Source organism: Chanodichthys erythropterus, chromosome 9, assembly GCF_024489055.1.
Source record: "Chanodichthys erythropterus isolate Z2021 chromosome 9, ASM2448905v1, whole genome shotgun sequence".
Classification (NCBI taxonomy): domain Eukaryota; kingdom Metazoa; phylum Chordata; class Actinopteri; order Cypriniformes; family Xenocyprididae; genus Chanodichthys; species Chanodichthys erythropterus.
In genome coordinates this window covers 28481934-28498939 of record NC_090229.1, presented here as the reverse complement: position 1 = coordinate 28498939, position 17006 = coordinate 28481934, and the positions used below count along the sequence as shown (strand labels likewise).

Here is a 17006-nt window from a genome sequence, read left to right as displayed (position 1 = left end):
TATTATATTATATTATATTATATTATATTATATTATATTATATTATATTATATTATATTATATTATATTATTACATATGAAAGTATTTTCAGACTTTTGGCCCAGTGTTTTTATATACTCTTGATATCGGCATGATTTCTTTTTTTGCATAGAACACAAAAGACATTATACATCAGAAATTCCTGAACAACAATTTTCCATTAACAACAAAAATAAAAAAAAGGATAAAAAATTATAATAAAAGGGGTCCATACAACTTGTGTGCTATTTTCAGTCTTCAAAAGCCATATTAACTTTGTGTGAGAAACAGGATGAATAATGATTTTGGGGTGAGCTATTGCTCTAAACTTTGAGCAGTTGGATATATAAGTATTGCCAACACAACAGTTGTGTTGATGCATGTTGATGTGTGTAAATGGAGCTCTTAGAACTGTGAATCAATACATCAACACTGGACAAAAAAGCCCCAAAGATATAATACATGACCTTAAAAAGAACATTTGAAATAATGAAATAATATATTTGCGCTGTAACACTTTATATCCTTCATAAATTATTCATGAATGTGGGCTGACCTTTGAACTTTCCGCTCTCCAACAGCGCCCCCGACTCCTCCAGCGAGAAGAACTCTTCAACGGTCACAAAGTTATAGTCGACTCCCGTGATCTCTCCGTCTCGTGGCTGTCTGGTCGTACCTGCGGGTGACATCGGACAGGAAGTCACACGTTAAATACAGCAAGTCCAAATAAGTTACAGAATTATTGACAGATCGCTGACCCGCACAACAGCCTTCAGCTCAAAGTGTGTGTGTGCGCTTCCATATTAAGATGGCATCTTATCCCCTCTCCAACCACCCTTGACTGACAAGTTAACAGGGCTATGAACAGCCCAGACCAATTACAGCGATCCAGCCTCGAAAATCTGACACAGCCCTCCCTCTCTCCGCAGGCTTTGAACGGCTCCGCACTGACACAACATCAATCACCAATTCTTTATCACTCTCTTACCACACACACACAGATCCTACCTCCTTTCTGCTTCAACATCTCTAATTAAGAGTCTGATAAGCGAAATCCCCCAGTACATCACAACATGAACATTAGTCCCAGCGCTTCACACTGAGGTCCTGCACTCTGCAGTGTGTTTGTTTGTGTGCATATTGATATATTCACCCGCAGCTCACACAGCCAGAGGCCTACTGGAATGATTAGACCAAATTACAAACCGCCACACCCACCACACGTCAATCACAGCTAGACAAGAGGACACTCGGAGCGAGGAGAGGGAAAAGCAGCGTCTGTCTAATTTAAGGCTGGCCTCAAGGGTGTGTGTGGGAGCATATGTGTGTGTACAAAATTAAGCAATGCCTAATGCACATGCAATGAGTGGATTCTGGGCAAAAATACTGCTGTGACTGCTATATAATAGAAAAGGTCTGTACATTTCACGCGTTATGCTTTTTATCACGTGTTACGCGACATTTGCGCAACTGCATGTTCATTTAATAATCAGTAATATACACAATGACTTTATTGACGTTAGTATAGATCATTCTGAAGACAGACATACTGCTGTGTGTTTAATAGATGTACAATCAAAGTGACAGGCCGCTCGCGGTATGGATGGTATTGAGCGGGTTTATTCCATGCCAGTAGACACGTAACGAGATGGATAGATAGCTAATAGATGTGAGAAAGAAAAGATCAAGCATAGTGCAGTATACATGACAGAAAATAAACCAAAGTGTTTTGAAATCGCCCATCACTATCGCCCATCCATTTGCTTTTTTGGCGCACAAAAAGTATTCTCATTGCTTCATAACATTAAGGTTGAACCACTGTAGTCACATGAACTGTTTTAAATAGTACCTTTCTGGGCATCTGAAAGTGTTAATTATCTTTCTGTCAATAGAGGCCTCACTGAGCCTTTGGATTTTATCAAAAATATCTCAATTCAAGTTCCGAAGATTAACGAAGGTCTTGTATCTCACAATTTCAATTACAGTTTCCTGTAAATGTGACTTTATCTCATAAAAAAAGTATATTTACCTTTATTTCTACAAATTGAGATGTTTAAATTTCACAAATGTTTCTTCAGATCTCAAAATTGTGACAATTTTTTCCCATTTTGCGCCTTTATATCTCAAAACTGCATCTTTATATCTCACAATGTCAACTATTTTTCACAAAGTGGACCTTTATATTTCACAATTGTATCTTTACATCTCAGAATTGAGACTTTTTCAGAGTTGCACCTTTATATCTCACAACTGCATCTTTATATTTCAAAGTTGTGACAGTTTTTCACAATTGTGCATTTATATATCACAGTTGTATCTTTATATCTCAAAATTGTGGCTATTTTTTTACAATTGGGCCTTCATATCCCAAAACTGCATCTTTATATCTCACAGATGCAACTACTTTTCACAATTGGGCTTTATATGCACAATTGCATATATTGTTAACAACTGGATCTTTATATCTCACAATTTTATTTTTATATCTCAAAATTGTGGCTATTTTTCACAACTAGGCCTTTATATCTCAAACCTGCATCTTTATTTATCACAACTGGGCATTTAAATCCACAATTATATCTCAAAATTGTAGCTATTTTTCACAATTGTGCATTTATATTTCACAATTGTATATTTACAGTCAAACCAAAATTTATTCAGACAAATTAAATATTTCATTCATTAATACAGATTATTCACCATAGTTTAAAACAAATGGTAATAAAATATGACACAATCTCAGAGTTAAACTGTGCCAGAAAAAAATTATCTTAATTATGTCAGATAACACTTAAGCAAAACATGGTCAGGTCAAAGTGTCTGAATAATTTTTGGCCCCAAATTTTTATAAATTTTACTGATAGTTCACTGTATGAAGAAGTTTTGGGTATAATATGTCACAGTTTACTTTATTTTGCTATCCTCACATACTGTCCTGCGCCCACTAGTAAAACATTATATCTAATATCTGAATAATTTTTGGTTTTACTGTATATTTCAATTTTTCACAATTGAGCATTTATATCTCAAAACTGCATCTTTATATCTCACATTTTCACAACTGGTCCTTTATATCCACAATTATATCTTATATCTCAAAATTGTTTTTTTTTGTGGTTTTTTTCACAATTGTGCATTTATATCTCACAATTGCAATTTCATATCAAAACTGTGACTTTGTTTCTCATAAATGCAACTTCACGTCTCATAATTTGCTTCATTATTTCTTGTAATTGCGATTATAGCTCACTAGAAAAGATAAGGTTTATTTAAAATTTTCTCTGTTACCTTAACATTTTACTTTAAGGCAAAAAAAGGGAATGAGAGTGCAGAAGCATTTTATATATATATATATATATATATATATATATATATATATATATATATTATGTAAATATTTTCTGCTATATAGGTACTTATCCAACAACTCCCATTCTTTGGAGCTTTACTGCATTTTTACTAAATATATTTGCAGTTTTGTGTGTGTATATATATATATATATATATATATATATATATATATATATATATATATATATATACACACACAGTAGTAATTGGATGGCAAAGTGGAGTTACAAATATAGTCAGTGGCATACAAAAAAAAAAAAAAAATCTGGTCACCAAAATAGACTTGTGAGGTGAACAACAGCTTGCTACTATTACAAATATGCTAAAATTGCAAACCTAAAATATTCTTCTACAAATCCTCTATTATTTTGAAAGACTACAAATACCAGCAAAATCCCAGAGGCTCACAGGGATTGCAGTGATACCTCCTCACAGACACTATAGACAAGCTCAGTGTGAATAATTCTCTCAGAGCTCCAGCTAAGTGATTGAAAAACACATCAGAGACATCGAGAACACATTAAGACTCTCACCCTCCATGAATTAATGATGAGCTCGTTAATTGATTGCCAGGTGATTCTGACCCTTTGTGTCATAATGGTGACCTTCTATAAATAACCTCACGGTGACCTCAGAAAACTCAAGGTCCTTCTTATGACAGATTGAGACCTACAGCAAGAGTGACACTTCAGTTCACACTCAAACAAACACGCAGTCAGCAGAAGTCTTCCTTCAACATGAGTACAGGGGTATTCAGCAGGGCGTACTGATGCATCTTATTTCCACTTTGTTGAAGGACCACAAATTATGCTCAAGGCACACGCAAAGCAAATTAATGACAAACACATGATGCCAAAGGGAAAATGATATAACTTGAATCAATCTTTCATGCATCGGTTTAGCAGGACTGATGTTTAAAAGTCATTTTTACTTTTCAAAATGCAATCAAACCAGCTGATTTCGAAAGTTTATTGTACTTCATACAAAAGCAGAGTAATCTGTGCAGTGTGCAATCTATTCTCTAAAGAGACCCCCTCTGTACTTACCCATTATAAAAGCCATTTAATTTGATTCTATTGCATGAATAATTGATAAACGGCCGACCGTTTCTTAATTCCTTTAAGCGGTTTAATCCTTTATGTCCTGCACTCCTCTTTAGCAGTGGACCATGTGAACTGTCTCTCAGCCGCTGCCCCAGTCGATCTCTATTGTTCAATGGCTCTGGTTTAATTGAACAGCAGCAAAATTTGTTTTATTCTAATGTGCCCTCATTTGAAATCGATACAAAATTCTAAATATCTGAAAATACTCCTATAAACAATGTAGTCTGTGGCAGATGGAATCTTATAGAAATTACTATACTAAAACATTAAAACCTGCTTGTATGCATACTGTTGACCTCTTTTTAAACTTGAAATGAGGCATGATGGGATAAACAGCATTAAACCATCCAATCATGCTGGAAAAATACAATCAAAAAGTGAATTAAATTCAAAATGAAATATAAATATAAAACTAAAATGTTTGCTGGGGATTTAAGTATTCCACTATGTATTTTGAAAGTATTATCACAACATATTCTTTGCACACTGTCCTCCTCCTGCCTACAGCTATATGAGACAGACATTATGTAATAATGGCCTGGTACAGTCATATACTGTCTAATACAGTCATTATACTGCAGTCATTTGACTTTGCTGTCTACAGCCTTATAAAGGTACGGTCACGTTTACTGCTGTTCAGCAAATTTTCACAGGTAAAAGTCAATCATTTCAATAGGAATCCATGCAATCAGCAGTGTTGGGGGTAACAAATTACAATGCAAGTTATGTAATCAGATTACTTTTTTTCACTAGTAAAGTAACTCATTACTTTTAAATTTACAACAAAATATCTGTGTTACATTTTCAAATAAGTAACGCAAGTTACACTCTAAAAAATGTTTGGTTAAAAACAACCCAAGTTGGGTTGAAAATGGACAAACCCAGCAGTTGGGTTGTTTTAACCCAGTGGTTGGGTTAAATGTTTGCCCAACCTGCTGGGTAGTTTTATTTAACCCAACTACTGATTAAAAAGGACTATATGGCTGGCTTAAAATGAATCCAAAATAGGTGAAAAATTCAAAATCAGACACATAATTACTAGAGGCAACAATAATAATCAAAAGGTGTACATTTATTAATAAGCAATTTAATAAATGTTTATTGTTTATTATTCATTATCTTATTAATAAATGCTCATTTATTAAACATATTAATAAATGTTAATTTCCAGCATATTTTGGGTTCATTTTAAGCAAGCAATACAGTAATTTTTATACAACAGTTGAGTTAAATAAAACTACCCAGCACGTTGGGCAAACATTTAACCCAACCACTAGGTTAAAACAACCCAATTGCTGGGTTTGTCCATTTTCAACCCAACTTGGGTTGTTTTTAACCCAGCATTTTTTAGAGTGTAGTTTGTTTTACCAGTCTCTGACTGACACCTCTCCTGTCCCCATGTTGAGAGGAATCAGAGAAGTTGTGGGCGCTGTGTAAACATGATACTAATAAGCATGATAGTTGGTTATTACCATGATGGTTATTGTAGTTCTAGACTAAATGTGAGCATGCATTTACTCATCTCATCACAGATTCAGTATTCCTCAACACTGTAAACCCGAATAAATTGGCAAAAAAAAAAAAAAAAATTGAAGCAAGAAATTCAAAGTTTTAGTAAGCAGAACTGGCAGATTTTTTTTTTTTTGTGCTCATACATTTTAATTATTCTTAACTTGAAATGTTTGAGAACACTAATTCATATATTTAACTTAAAATTATCATGTAAACTCAATGTAAACATTTTATTAGTTTAAATTTAGCTAGCTATAACAAGCTAATTCAGAAAATGCTAACTTGCTAATTTGCTAACACATTAACAATAGCATGGTACAGCATTTGCTGAATGAGCACTTAACATACTTGCTCTGCCGCATACGCCACTTGTCACCATGATGGTAAATCTCCAAAAACCAACATTAAAGGTGCCATAGAATTGAAAATTGAATTTACCTTGGCATAGTTGAATAACAAGAGTTCAGTACATGGAAATGACATACAGTGAGTCTCAAACACCATTGTTTCCTCCTTCTTATGTAAATCTCATTTGTTTAAAAGACCTCTGAAGAACAGGCGAATCTCAACATAACACCGACTGTGACGCAACAGTCGGGATCATTAATATGTACGCCCCCAACTTTTGCATATGCCAGCTCATGTTCAAGGCATTAGACAAGCCAGTATTAACGTCTGGATCTGTGCACAGCTGAATCATCAGACTTTATGCAGGTAAGCAAGCAAGGACAATAGCGAAAAATAGCAGATGGAGCAATAATAACTGACATGATCCATGATATCATGATATGTTTTGTTATATTTGTAAATTGTCTTTCTAAATGTTTCATTAGCATGTTGCTAATGTACTGTTAAATGTGGTTAAAGTTACCATTGTTTCTTACTGTATTCACGGAGACAAGCCGTCGTTATTTTCATTTTTAAACACTTGCAGTCTGTATAATGCATAAACACAACTTTCTTTATAAATCTCTCCAACAGTGTGTAATGTTAGCTTTAGCCCGTTAGCCACACATAGGCTACTATCAAACTCATTCAGAATCAAATGTAAATTATAGTTATATTAAGTTATATTAGCGGTGTGAACTTTGTTTATGCAATGTATTATAGAGTCGTGAGCTCAGGGGTGGGGAGCGCAAGCATTTTTAAGGGGAAGCATGCTGAATCGGCGCATATTTAATGATGCTCCAAAATAGGCAGCTAAAAAAATGAATAAAAAAAAAAATCTATGAGGTATTTTGAGCTGAAACTTCACAGACACATTCAGGGGACACCTTAGACTTATATTACATCTTGTGAAAAAGCGTTCTATGGCACCTTTAACAGAAACTCTTCTAAATTAGCATAACAAAACATATATCAATACTTAATCTCCCACTTAACATTAATCTTGCACAAAAAAAATATATAACAACTTATTTAGCTAAAAGGTTTGTTTGAGCTGTGCCCTCTAATGTACAGGCATGAATTTGCATTACCTTCAGCCTCAGAAAGGGCCTTTATATTTGCCAATAAAAGAACTTTTTTTTATTAAAAAAACAAACAAGCAAGCAAGCCCATCCCAGATTTGACAGTAACGTTACATTACTTTCCATAAAAAGTAACTGAGTAACACTATTAGTTACCTTTTTTAGAGTGTATTGCAAATTTATAACGCATTACTTTTAAAAGTAACTCATGAGGGCAAAAGATTTCCACACACAGATTTTGCATCATGTTCATCATGTCACGCAAATTAGCTGCACTGACCAAAAAGTGCAGAAATTTCGCTAATGTGAAGGCACCTAATAGAAATAGAACCTAAAAAGTGACCAATTTAGATCACTCTACATAAGTTGCAACTCATAGCATCGCAACTGATTTTTAAATAGTTTGATATTATTATGTTGCTAAGTTAACAAAGTGTGATTCTATTAAGCATAAAAATGCATTGCACACAAATATTGGGAAACAGTACATATTGAATTAGATGAAAGTATTTTTAATACCTTTTTGTACTGAATTAATAATATTTAGGCAGCGGCTATTTAAAAGAAGCTGTATTTACAATGAGTGTAAATAGTGGTGGATACCATGTGCATGTGTGTAAACAGATACAAATAGCACTAAGTGCAAATAGTGATAGATGATATTCATACAAAGTGTAAATAGAAATGATACGCTGTTTATACCAAGGGTAAATTATCCAAGCAATGGTGGACAGAGTTAGTGAAAATAGCCTTCGGGTGGCATTTTGCACTTAAAATAGACAAAAATAGACACTGCCTTTATAATATTCTGGGATAGGATTCTCTGTAAAGAATATATGCATTACTTTGCCTTTGAATTTTGGCAAAAAGACAGTGAGTGAACTCACACAATTCAGTGGCTAAGGTATGACAAAACAAATATGCTCACCATAATATAACATGCATTATTTAGTAAAAACAACATAAGGATTTAACACTTTTCATTTTTGTCAGCAGATTCAAGGTCAGGCTTTGACTCTGGCTATTTGCATTGATTTATTTATTTCATTGTTGACCTTAGATCAAGGAATGATGGTTTATGCATTCACGTCGCCCCAATCACTGTCAACATTACTGCTGCATATATTGGACAGGTAAAGTATGACTACCAAGCTGGAGGCATCCAGACTGTTTACTCTGCTATTTTCCATCTCTGTCAGATGAAACTAGAGCTCCCAGCCTGAGGCCTCGGCAGGCCTTCCTGTCTACTCTGCTTAGCCAAACTAAAGCCCCTTCAGGGTCAGGCAGAGTGATCTACACAGCTATTCTACGTCGTGTGAAACAGAAGCAAAAAAAGAAGCAAATTCTGTCATTGTTTACTTGCCCTTATGTCGTTCCAAACCTGTATGACTTTCTTGAAAGAAGCATTTTTTCATACAATGAAAGGGAATGGATGGGGACAACCATCACTCACTTTCATTTTATGGAAGAGAGCAGCTTGGACACTCTGCTAGATAGCAGGAATAATAAGAAAACATTTGGCTCATATGTCTGAATGACACATTTGAGATCAGTAGAGCTGATAGAGCTGTTCTCAGAGTACAACACAACATATAAAAGCCAGAACGGTAACAAGCAAGAGAGTGAAAAGATGTGATATGAAAAGAAACTGCTGACAAAATGAAAATGTGCTTATAAATTTATACTACACCTGGCAGAACTGCATTACAATAGCTCTGCTATTATTACTAACAGTACACCTATATTATTGTCATTATACCACGATATTCACTATATCACTGTGAATGAAAGTTTATTATCAAATGACCTGTATTTTGCATTGTAGTGAGAATAATATTTATTTGGTTATTTGTTTTGAAAGTTAAATCTGTATTATTGAATGGGGTATGTTGCATTAAGATTGCTGTGTGTTATTTTTGCAGCACTACCCTCACAAAAAAAGACGTTTATTCAAGTGTGCTATCAGGTGCTGGGTTTTGATTGTCTGGAGCTACTGTGCTGTTGGCGACTAACAACGAACACTTTGTATTTACACTTGCTTTCTTGTCATTCGTTCATCAACTGCGCTTTTTTTTCGTGAAGCTTTTTGTTGCACGTCAGCTGTGATAAACAGACATCCACTCTAGCATTGCGTGTGTAACAGCGGCCAGCTGACGACCGCTAGAGAATGTGGTGTTTAGCGTCACAGGAATCGGGCCGGGGTTTGAGACAGACTCAAGCAGGGTTGTTAGGATTGGAGGGTGAGTTTTGGAGGTGGAGCAATGAAGAGAGGGGAGGGTTTGTTTGGGTTGATTTCAAATGTCAACAATGCCCAACAGCGTTTTTGAAAATCTACTTATCCCACCTTTAAGGGACTTTGATAACTGCATGCAGTGGACAGCCGTTATGGCCAGTTTCCTCTGACCAAATCCATGTCCTTTAAAGCTTTGACTGCCTTGTGATGATTATTCATAATCTGAACTCCATTCACTATCATAATAGAATCTGCTTTTTCAAATGTAATCTGTCAGTCTGGCAAATTAAGCTGTGAAATCAGTCTCATTGTGATGATCAGACACAGTCTCTTGAATATATCATCAAAGAGGGCTAAATGTAACTTCTCCAATGATCATTTTGCCAAAAAATAGCATGATAATAACTGAAGCCTTGTTCAAACATAAAAAAAAAAATCAGATACCAAATAATTGGATATGGTCTTTGAGTTGTCTGCAAGTTCAAACACAATAGATGACTGAAAATGAAACTGCACAATGGCTAATATTATCACATATTAAACATCTGTAAACATCTCTGTTTGTAGAAAGCTTGTTATTTCCAGAACTAACTGTAGAATTGAACATTTGGAATTAAAGTAGGGGTCCTTCCTCATTCAGCAGACTGAGACAAAGAGGAAAACTTACCAGAGCAGTGTGTTTTGTGTGTTCACTGTCCTGTGTAAGTATTTGAATAATGGATGTTTGAGGGTGTCCATGTGAGAGCAGCACGTGTGAATCTTGAAGTGTGTTGCTGTTTTCCAAATGAAGCTTATGTGTGTTTTGAAAGAGCCAAAGACAAGCTCAAAGGCATGCCTGCAGTTATTGTTTGTGTGTGTGTGTGTGTCTCAGCAAGCAGAATGGCACACGGCGGGCAGCGTCAAGCTCGGCATGACCTACTTCACTATAAATCAGAGATTACCCCACTCAAGTCTACGCACTGTTTCAAATACACTCCCACACAAGCTCAAACACATGTGCAAAGCCAGACCATGTGCCATCATGTCCGAACTACGATAACTGAGTGAAAACTTTTCAAACAATGTTTGAGGAACAATTAAAGAGAAAAACAGAGAGCCAACATCACCAGAAAGTTTTCAAAGTGGCCATGAATGTTTTACAATGTAATCAAAGTACCTTTGAGGCAAGTCAGTTCACTCTGCGGCCATACTGGTAACACCACACTCTCAGAAAGGTACAAAAGTTGTCACTTGGGAGGGACCCTTCTAAAAATGTACACCTTTGTACCTTATTTAGCCTTAAAAAGTGAATATTAGTAAATATTAGTACCTGACAGCTGCTTTCTATGTAAGCAAGGCTACGTTCACACTGTCAGTCCAAATCCAATTATTTGTCTATTCGTTTGGAATCTGATCTAAAACAGATTGTTTATAGCACCTGTTCAGATCCGATTTGTATTCATGTGGCTCTTTCGTTTTCCAGAATATCTGGTTTCTATGCCAATGAAGTTGCGTCGGAAGGCATATATCAAAAACAACAACAACCGCAATACAGATGTTGTCTTAAGCCCTGGATATACTTACTTTTTTCCACATATGCGCACAGTTGAATGCACAGCCTTGCAAAGTATACTTCATTTGACCCATACACAGGCGTTCAAGGCATGCACAGTTTTGAGCAATCTCTCACCACAAGTTACAACACATGTAAACATCTTTGCTAGAGTTGTACAAATGAGTGTACTTTCTAACCTGTTCACACAATCTCTCGTCTATGTAGCTTGCATGCGTTCCGGTCTGTTCTGTTTATGCAGTTTTTATTTGACTACTTTGTGAATTGATGCCCCCAAAGTACGTTTGCCACCTTGTGGATAAACCAATTACTGCACAAAAAAAATTAAATGCTCATGTGCAACCTAAAGTAAGCGTGGTTACAAAAATCCAGCGGTGCGCATACAGTTCGCGAATACTATTATGATGACGAAATTCAGGTGCGCTGTACGCTGACCCACACGTATGCATAAAAAGTTAAGTATACTTTTGGCTTTATTTGCAACATGGAAATGTGTGTCCACCACACTTGACTACTGCGTCTTATGAGGAAGCGGCAGCAGAAGAGGCTGGTATGTGTAGCTTTATTCTGTGGTGTCGACTCCACCGGTCTTAAAACATTACTGTCGTTTTCTGCTCGTCCGGTACTTTGCAACAATACAACCTTGTTTCTGCAGCGACTTTCAGCATATTTCTTCTAACAACGTCTGATGTTTGCTTTTTATGTGGCGTTGAGAAAGTCACATAAACCATACGAAATCCGATCACTAAAACGGATGTAGCTTAAAACAGATTTTTTATCGCATTTCATGTGATTTTTTTGCTGTTCACACTTGCTAAATCTAATTGGATTTTATGCACAAAAACTGGATTTGTACTGACAGTCTGAAAGTAGCCTATGAGATGTACAAATACAGCTCCAATCAAATTGAGTGAGAAAGACTGAAATCTCTGAAACAGTTTATCAAGATTCTGGTCCAAGAATATGTTTCAAATCAACAATAAAATTTGACAAGATTTTAGAGCTGCACAATTATGGATAAATTGAGAATAAAAAAAATGTTAATTGCTGCAGTCTATTTAAAAATGTTTAATTAATTTGAGTAAATTATTTTTTAAAAAATGGGGTTGAATGAATGATTCAATGACTCATTCATAAATACTTCACATGTTTCATTACTTTATGAATGAATGATTCAATGATAAATGCATTTTTTAACAGTCACTTGTCGCCATGTAGTGATGATGTAATCGAAACAATTGTTATTTGAAGTGCCTAGTTTCATTCAAAAGGTGATTTGCTTTTTGATTGCTACTGTGGACATCAGTGTTTATATCCAAACTATAAACTTTTATCCCAGAACGTCTGTGATCATTTGGATTATTGTTACACAGAAATAACAACACTGTGAAGCTGTTTCATACATGACAACTGCTCTCTGTGGGTCAGCGGCAGTGTGAACGCAGATTTGAACGTTCCGGTGTGATTTTATCAAAGGTTTAATAGGCACAGGCTAATCATTGTTATTTAGGAATAAGATCGTGTGGGTGTTTTAATGGAGATCACAACTTTTCAATGGTTAATTGTGCAGTGCTACGAGCTTCATATTAAACATGTTTGCTTCTTTAGCTCAAATCACACTATAAACCTTTTTAGGGTTATCTAGTTTTTTTTATGGTTACCTGGTGCATTATAGAATAAACTCTGTAAAACTCAATCAAAAAGGTGATTGACTCTTTTAAATGAAAGGCAGGTACCTATAATTTCTCCCATTTATTTGCAACACAATCTCATGGCAATTCATAACTATTTTGCCTTTGCCAAATTGGTGGCTAATTCGTATGAATTTGTACAATTTCATTCATATGTTTTCATACACTCTGCACATTGCAGAGTGACTGTTAGCTTTATGGGTAAGGTTAAGAGTGGACATCCATGCTTTTTTTCCTAAATATTGTACGTTTTCATATGATTCATGCCATACAAATTCAAACAAAATCGCCATCTCATAATATCTTCTGAGATTGCATTGTTATTTCCTATGAGTGGTCTATTTCCCCCTCCTTGTACCATCTCTGGTAATCATTCCACTATAAAAACTAGCAGAACTTCATCTACTTAACAAAAGCTTATGATTTTGATGGAGGTTAATCCAAATCTATGTCTTATCACTGCACAAAGATTAAAATGGGAAAGAAATTACTCAACATATAATTAGGATTTTAAAGCTCAGGATAAAGGGCACAGAAAAATGAAAGCAACAGGGAGTTGAGCGGAAAAGAGGGTGTGAAAGAGAGACGACTGATAGAAAAGAGCGTGAAACACAAAGTGAAAAGCATGGAAATGTTATAAGGCCATATTCAACAGTTCTCTCTCACAGAGCATGGAGATATGACTCAAAAATCACTGTCCATATTAAAGGATTATATAAAGTATAAAACCTGTATCAGATCCTTCAAACATTTCTTGACATTCCGAAGGAAAAATAACAGCATGTTGGGTTTTGAGTGACAATAGGGTTTCATGTAAATAATGACAGAATTTTTTTTTTTTTTTCTGCAACAATTGCATTGATAACTATCTTTCACCTTCCCCCTGTTCTGTCTCTCTTTTGTTATTTTGCATCCTTCCTTTCTTGTCGAAGTGAAACCAGTTGGAGCTGTCAACACCTGCTTTCTATTAAATGGATCACACGCCAATTAACACTTCATCAGAAAAACTGCAGTACCTTGAGCTTGATCAGCCTGTGCAAGATGTTAAGTGCTGTTCCATGACATAACAAGCTTATTTTCTAGTAGTTTATTAGGTTGTTTAAACTTATGTGCATGTGTGGTTAACCATGAAAAATTACATATAAAATCTCTGGCAGCAATGAAGTTAAAGGGAGACTTTTTTTCATTAATTTTATCTTTTATACTTACTGTATATAAATAGTTTCTAGGTGATATATACATAGAGAATATAAATGGTGTATTATTTGTTTCTATTTTTATTTGTCCTGTAAGTGCAGCTTAAACAGCTGAGACAAAGCTGAAACCATACAGGCACTATCAAAACACTACTCTGTTTGTTTGAGCATTTAAATACAGCAACAGCTCAACCAATAATTTGGGGTGGAGCTATCTGTTTGTCTGACCAAAGACAAAAGTGGGGGAGTGTTTGGGAAACCTGTTTGGAAAACAGTAACTTTTTAAATTCTCTTTGTGACAACAGTGACATTTAAAAGTGCAGTAGGAGATCTGGAAAATGTTAATGTTAGCCTGCTAGCATTGAAAGCATGCAATCCCACCCACCCTGCAATTCGCCGTCCAAAGCCACACCTCCTCCAAAACACATAAATGCGCTGTCCTCGGCAAATCATCACAAGAGACGGTGTTAAAAAACGGCCTCATGTCTCAAAGCACATAACATTACAATAATAATGAAAGTAAACAACTTAGAGAGCTTGTACCTGACTGCTGCAGATTAATTTTGGTGTTGATACGGTTGATGTGAACGGCATATATAATTTGACGAAGTGTTTTATTCATATCAGACACACATAATGTAAGTAACTATAGAGTTTACTCTATTCTTCTCCTAGTTCACCGACCACTTACTTACATGTATTTCGGGAGAAACGGATGAATTCACCTGCTGTAAGTTCGACTGACAGGACTCTGTGAACTGCGGCGCAAACTAAGATGGCGGCGTCTATCTCGCATTATAGATCAAGATCATTTATAAATGTTTTTAAATGACAAAACACACTCACAAATATTTGAGAACTGGAATATCACATAGTTGATGACATGGTAAGTAATGTCTGTGAATATCTTTAATAAAAAAGGAGAAACAAAATAAAAGCAATACATCTGTCATACATTGTTAATGTGGCTAAGGTGTATTACGTGACAAGCATGATGCATGGAAACAATAAGGGGAAACGTTCAAAAATAATGATCGCGTTAAAAAACTCACTCTGGGGGGTCAGTTAGAATATTTTAAACGTACGCGCGAAAGGGTTAAGTTATGGAAATGTTATTTCTAAATGTTCATTGAACATTCAAAATGTCCAAAATGTTTTTTGGTTTTTTTTATTAAAAACATTGTTAGATGAACATCCATCAAAAAGAAAACATTCCATGAATTATGTAAAAATAATGTTTTTGTGCTAATGTTTGAGTACATCATTAAAGACCAGATAACTGTACATTCTATGAATGTTTCTGGAAGCTTTTAAGCTCTAAAAGAATAACTCCTAAACAATATTTTTTGGGGGTACTCACAGGGCACGGCTCTCAAGTAGAGGTTTTCTCGGATCACCTGCTGGAGCTGACTGTCCATTGAACCCGGTGTGAAACATTTGCTCAGGTATAACCTTAGATCCTTGCATAGAGTTGAGCCTAAAAGAAGGACAGATGAGAAATTAGAAAGGGAAAGATGGACAAGCAAACAAACAAACTGAGACGTTCCGAATTATTTTACCACATACAGTAAGAGTATCCCATTAATTAACATTTACAAACGAATCAATGTGCTTACCCACCTCAAAATCTGCAATTCAAAAAAACTGAAGAGCTTGCGAAAATAAACACACACAGATACATTCTGCCTAGTCCCTGAAGGCAGTATTGATTAACCTTTGTAGATATTAGAGGTGTTTCTAATCAATCAAATGAAGCCAGTTCCACCATTCGGCCAGAAAAGAAATGCTACTTAGAGATTACAATGAATTCACACTTTTATGGTCAGTATAATGCCATATCACACTATGTAGAAACACATTCGGGTTATAATGAAAAGTGTGTGTCATACAGAGACGTTCTCCCACAAACACACACAGCCTTGGATTAACGTGAAAAATATCACACACGCAGTCTTGGCACAGTTGCCCAGTGCTCCACTCAACATGGCTGATCTCTTTATTTCATCTGCTGTGGTTTATGGTCTCTGATGACAGGCCACTTGGCTGTTATAGATGAACAGAGTGCCTCTCGAACCCATCAGAATGACAGACCCACCCCCACCCCACCTCTCCTAGTAATAAAACACAGCTCACAGTTCTCATAAAGGAACATAAGCCCTGCAACCACATGAGCACACACACAGCATATAGGTACGAAATGACCACTACGGTACTCTGGTCTGCTGCACTCCTTGAACTCACTCCTTGAATCTACTTAAAGGGTTAGTTCACCCAAAAATGAAAATAATGTCATTTATTACTCACCCTCATGTCGTTCTACACCTGTAAGACCTTTGTTCATCTTCGGAACACAAATTAAGATATTGTTGATGAAATCCGATGGTTCAGTGAGGCCTCCATAGACAGCAATGCCATTCAAACTCTCAGGGTCCATAAAGGTACTAAAAACATATTTGAAACAGTTCATGTGAGTTCAGTGGTTCTATCTCAATATTATAAAGCGACAAGAATACTTTTTGTGCACCAAAAAAACCCCAAAATAACAACTTTTCAACAATATCTATATGGGCGATTTCAAAACACTGCTTCATGAAGCTTCTGAGCTTTATGAATCTTTTGTTTTGAATCAGTGATTCGGATCTCCTATCAAACACCTAAACTACTGAAATCACATGACTTTGGTGCTCCGATTCACTGATTCGATAAAGCTCTGAAGCAGTGTTTTGAAATCGGCCCATATAGATATTGTTGAAAAGTCTTTATTTGTTTTCTTTATGTTGTTTTTTTCCACAAAAAGTATTCTTGTCGCTTTATAATATTAAGATAGAACCACTGAACTCACATGAACTATTTCAAATATGTTTTTAGTACCTTAATGGA

At 35.6% G+C, this 17006-nt stretch overlaps 1 protein-coding gene across 1 annotated transcript in view; it reads right to left on the bottom strand.

The window, feature by feature from the left end:
• Nucleotides 1-17006, bottom strand: part of LOC137027263 (novel protein similar to vertebrate membrane associated guanylate kinase, WW and PDZ domain containing 1 (MAGI1)) — a 111998-nt gene that overhangs the window by 67125 nt on the left and 27867 nt on the right. Inside the window, exons 3-4 of the mRNA XM_067395241.1 lie at nt 15487-15603; nt 576-695 (exon numbers count right to left, since the gene is read on the bottom strand). Of these exons, the coding sequence (XP_067251342.1) occupies nt 576-695; nt 15487-15603 (237 nt within the window). The remainder of the gene's footprint in view (nt 1-575; nt 696-15486; nt 15604-17006) is intronic.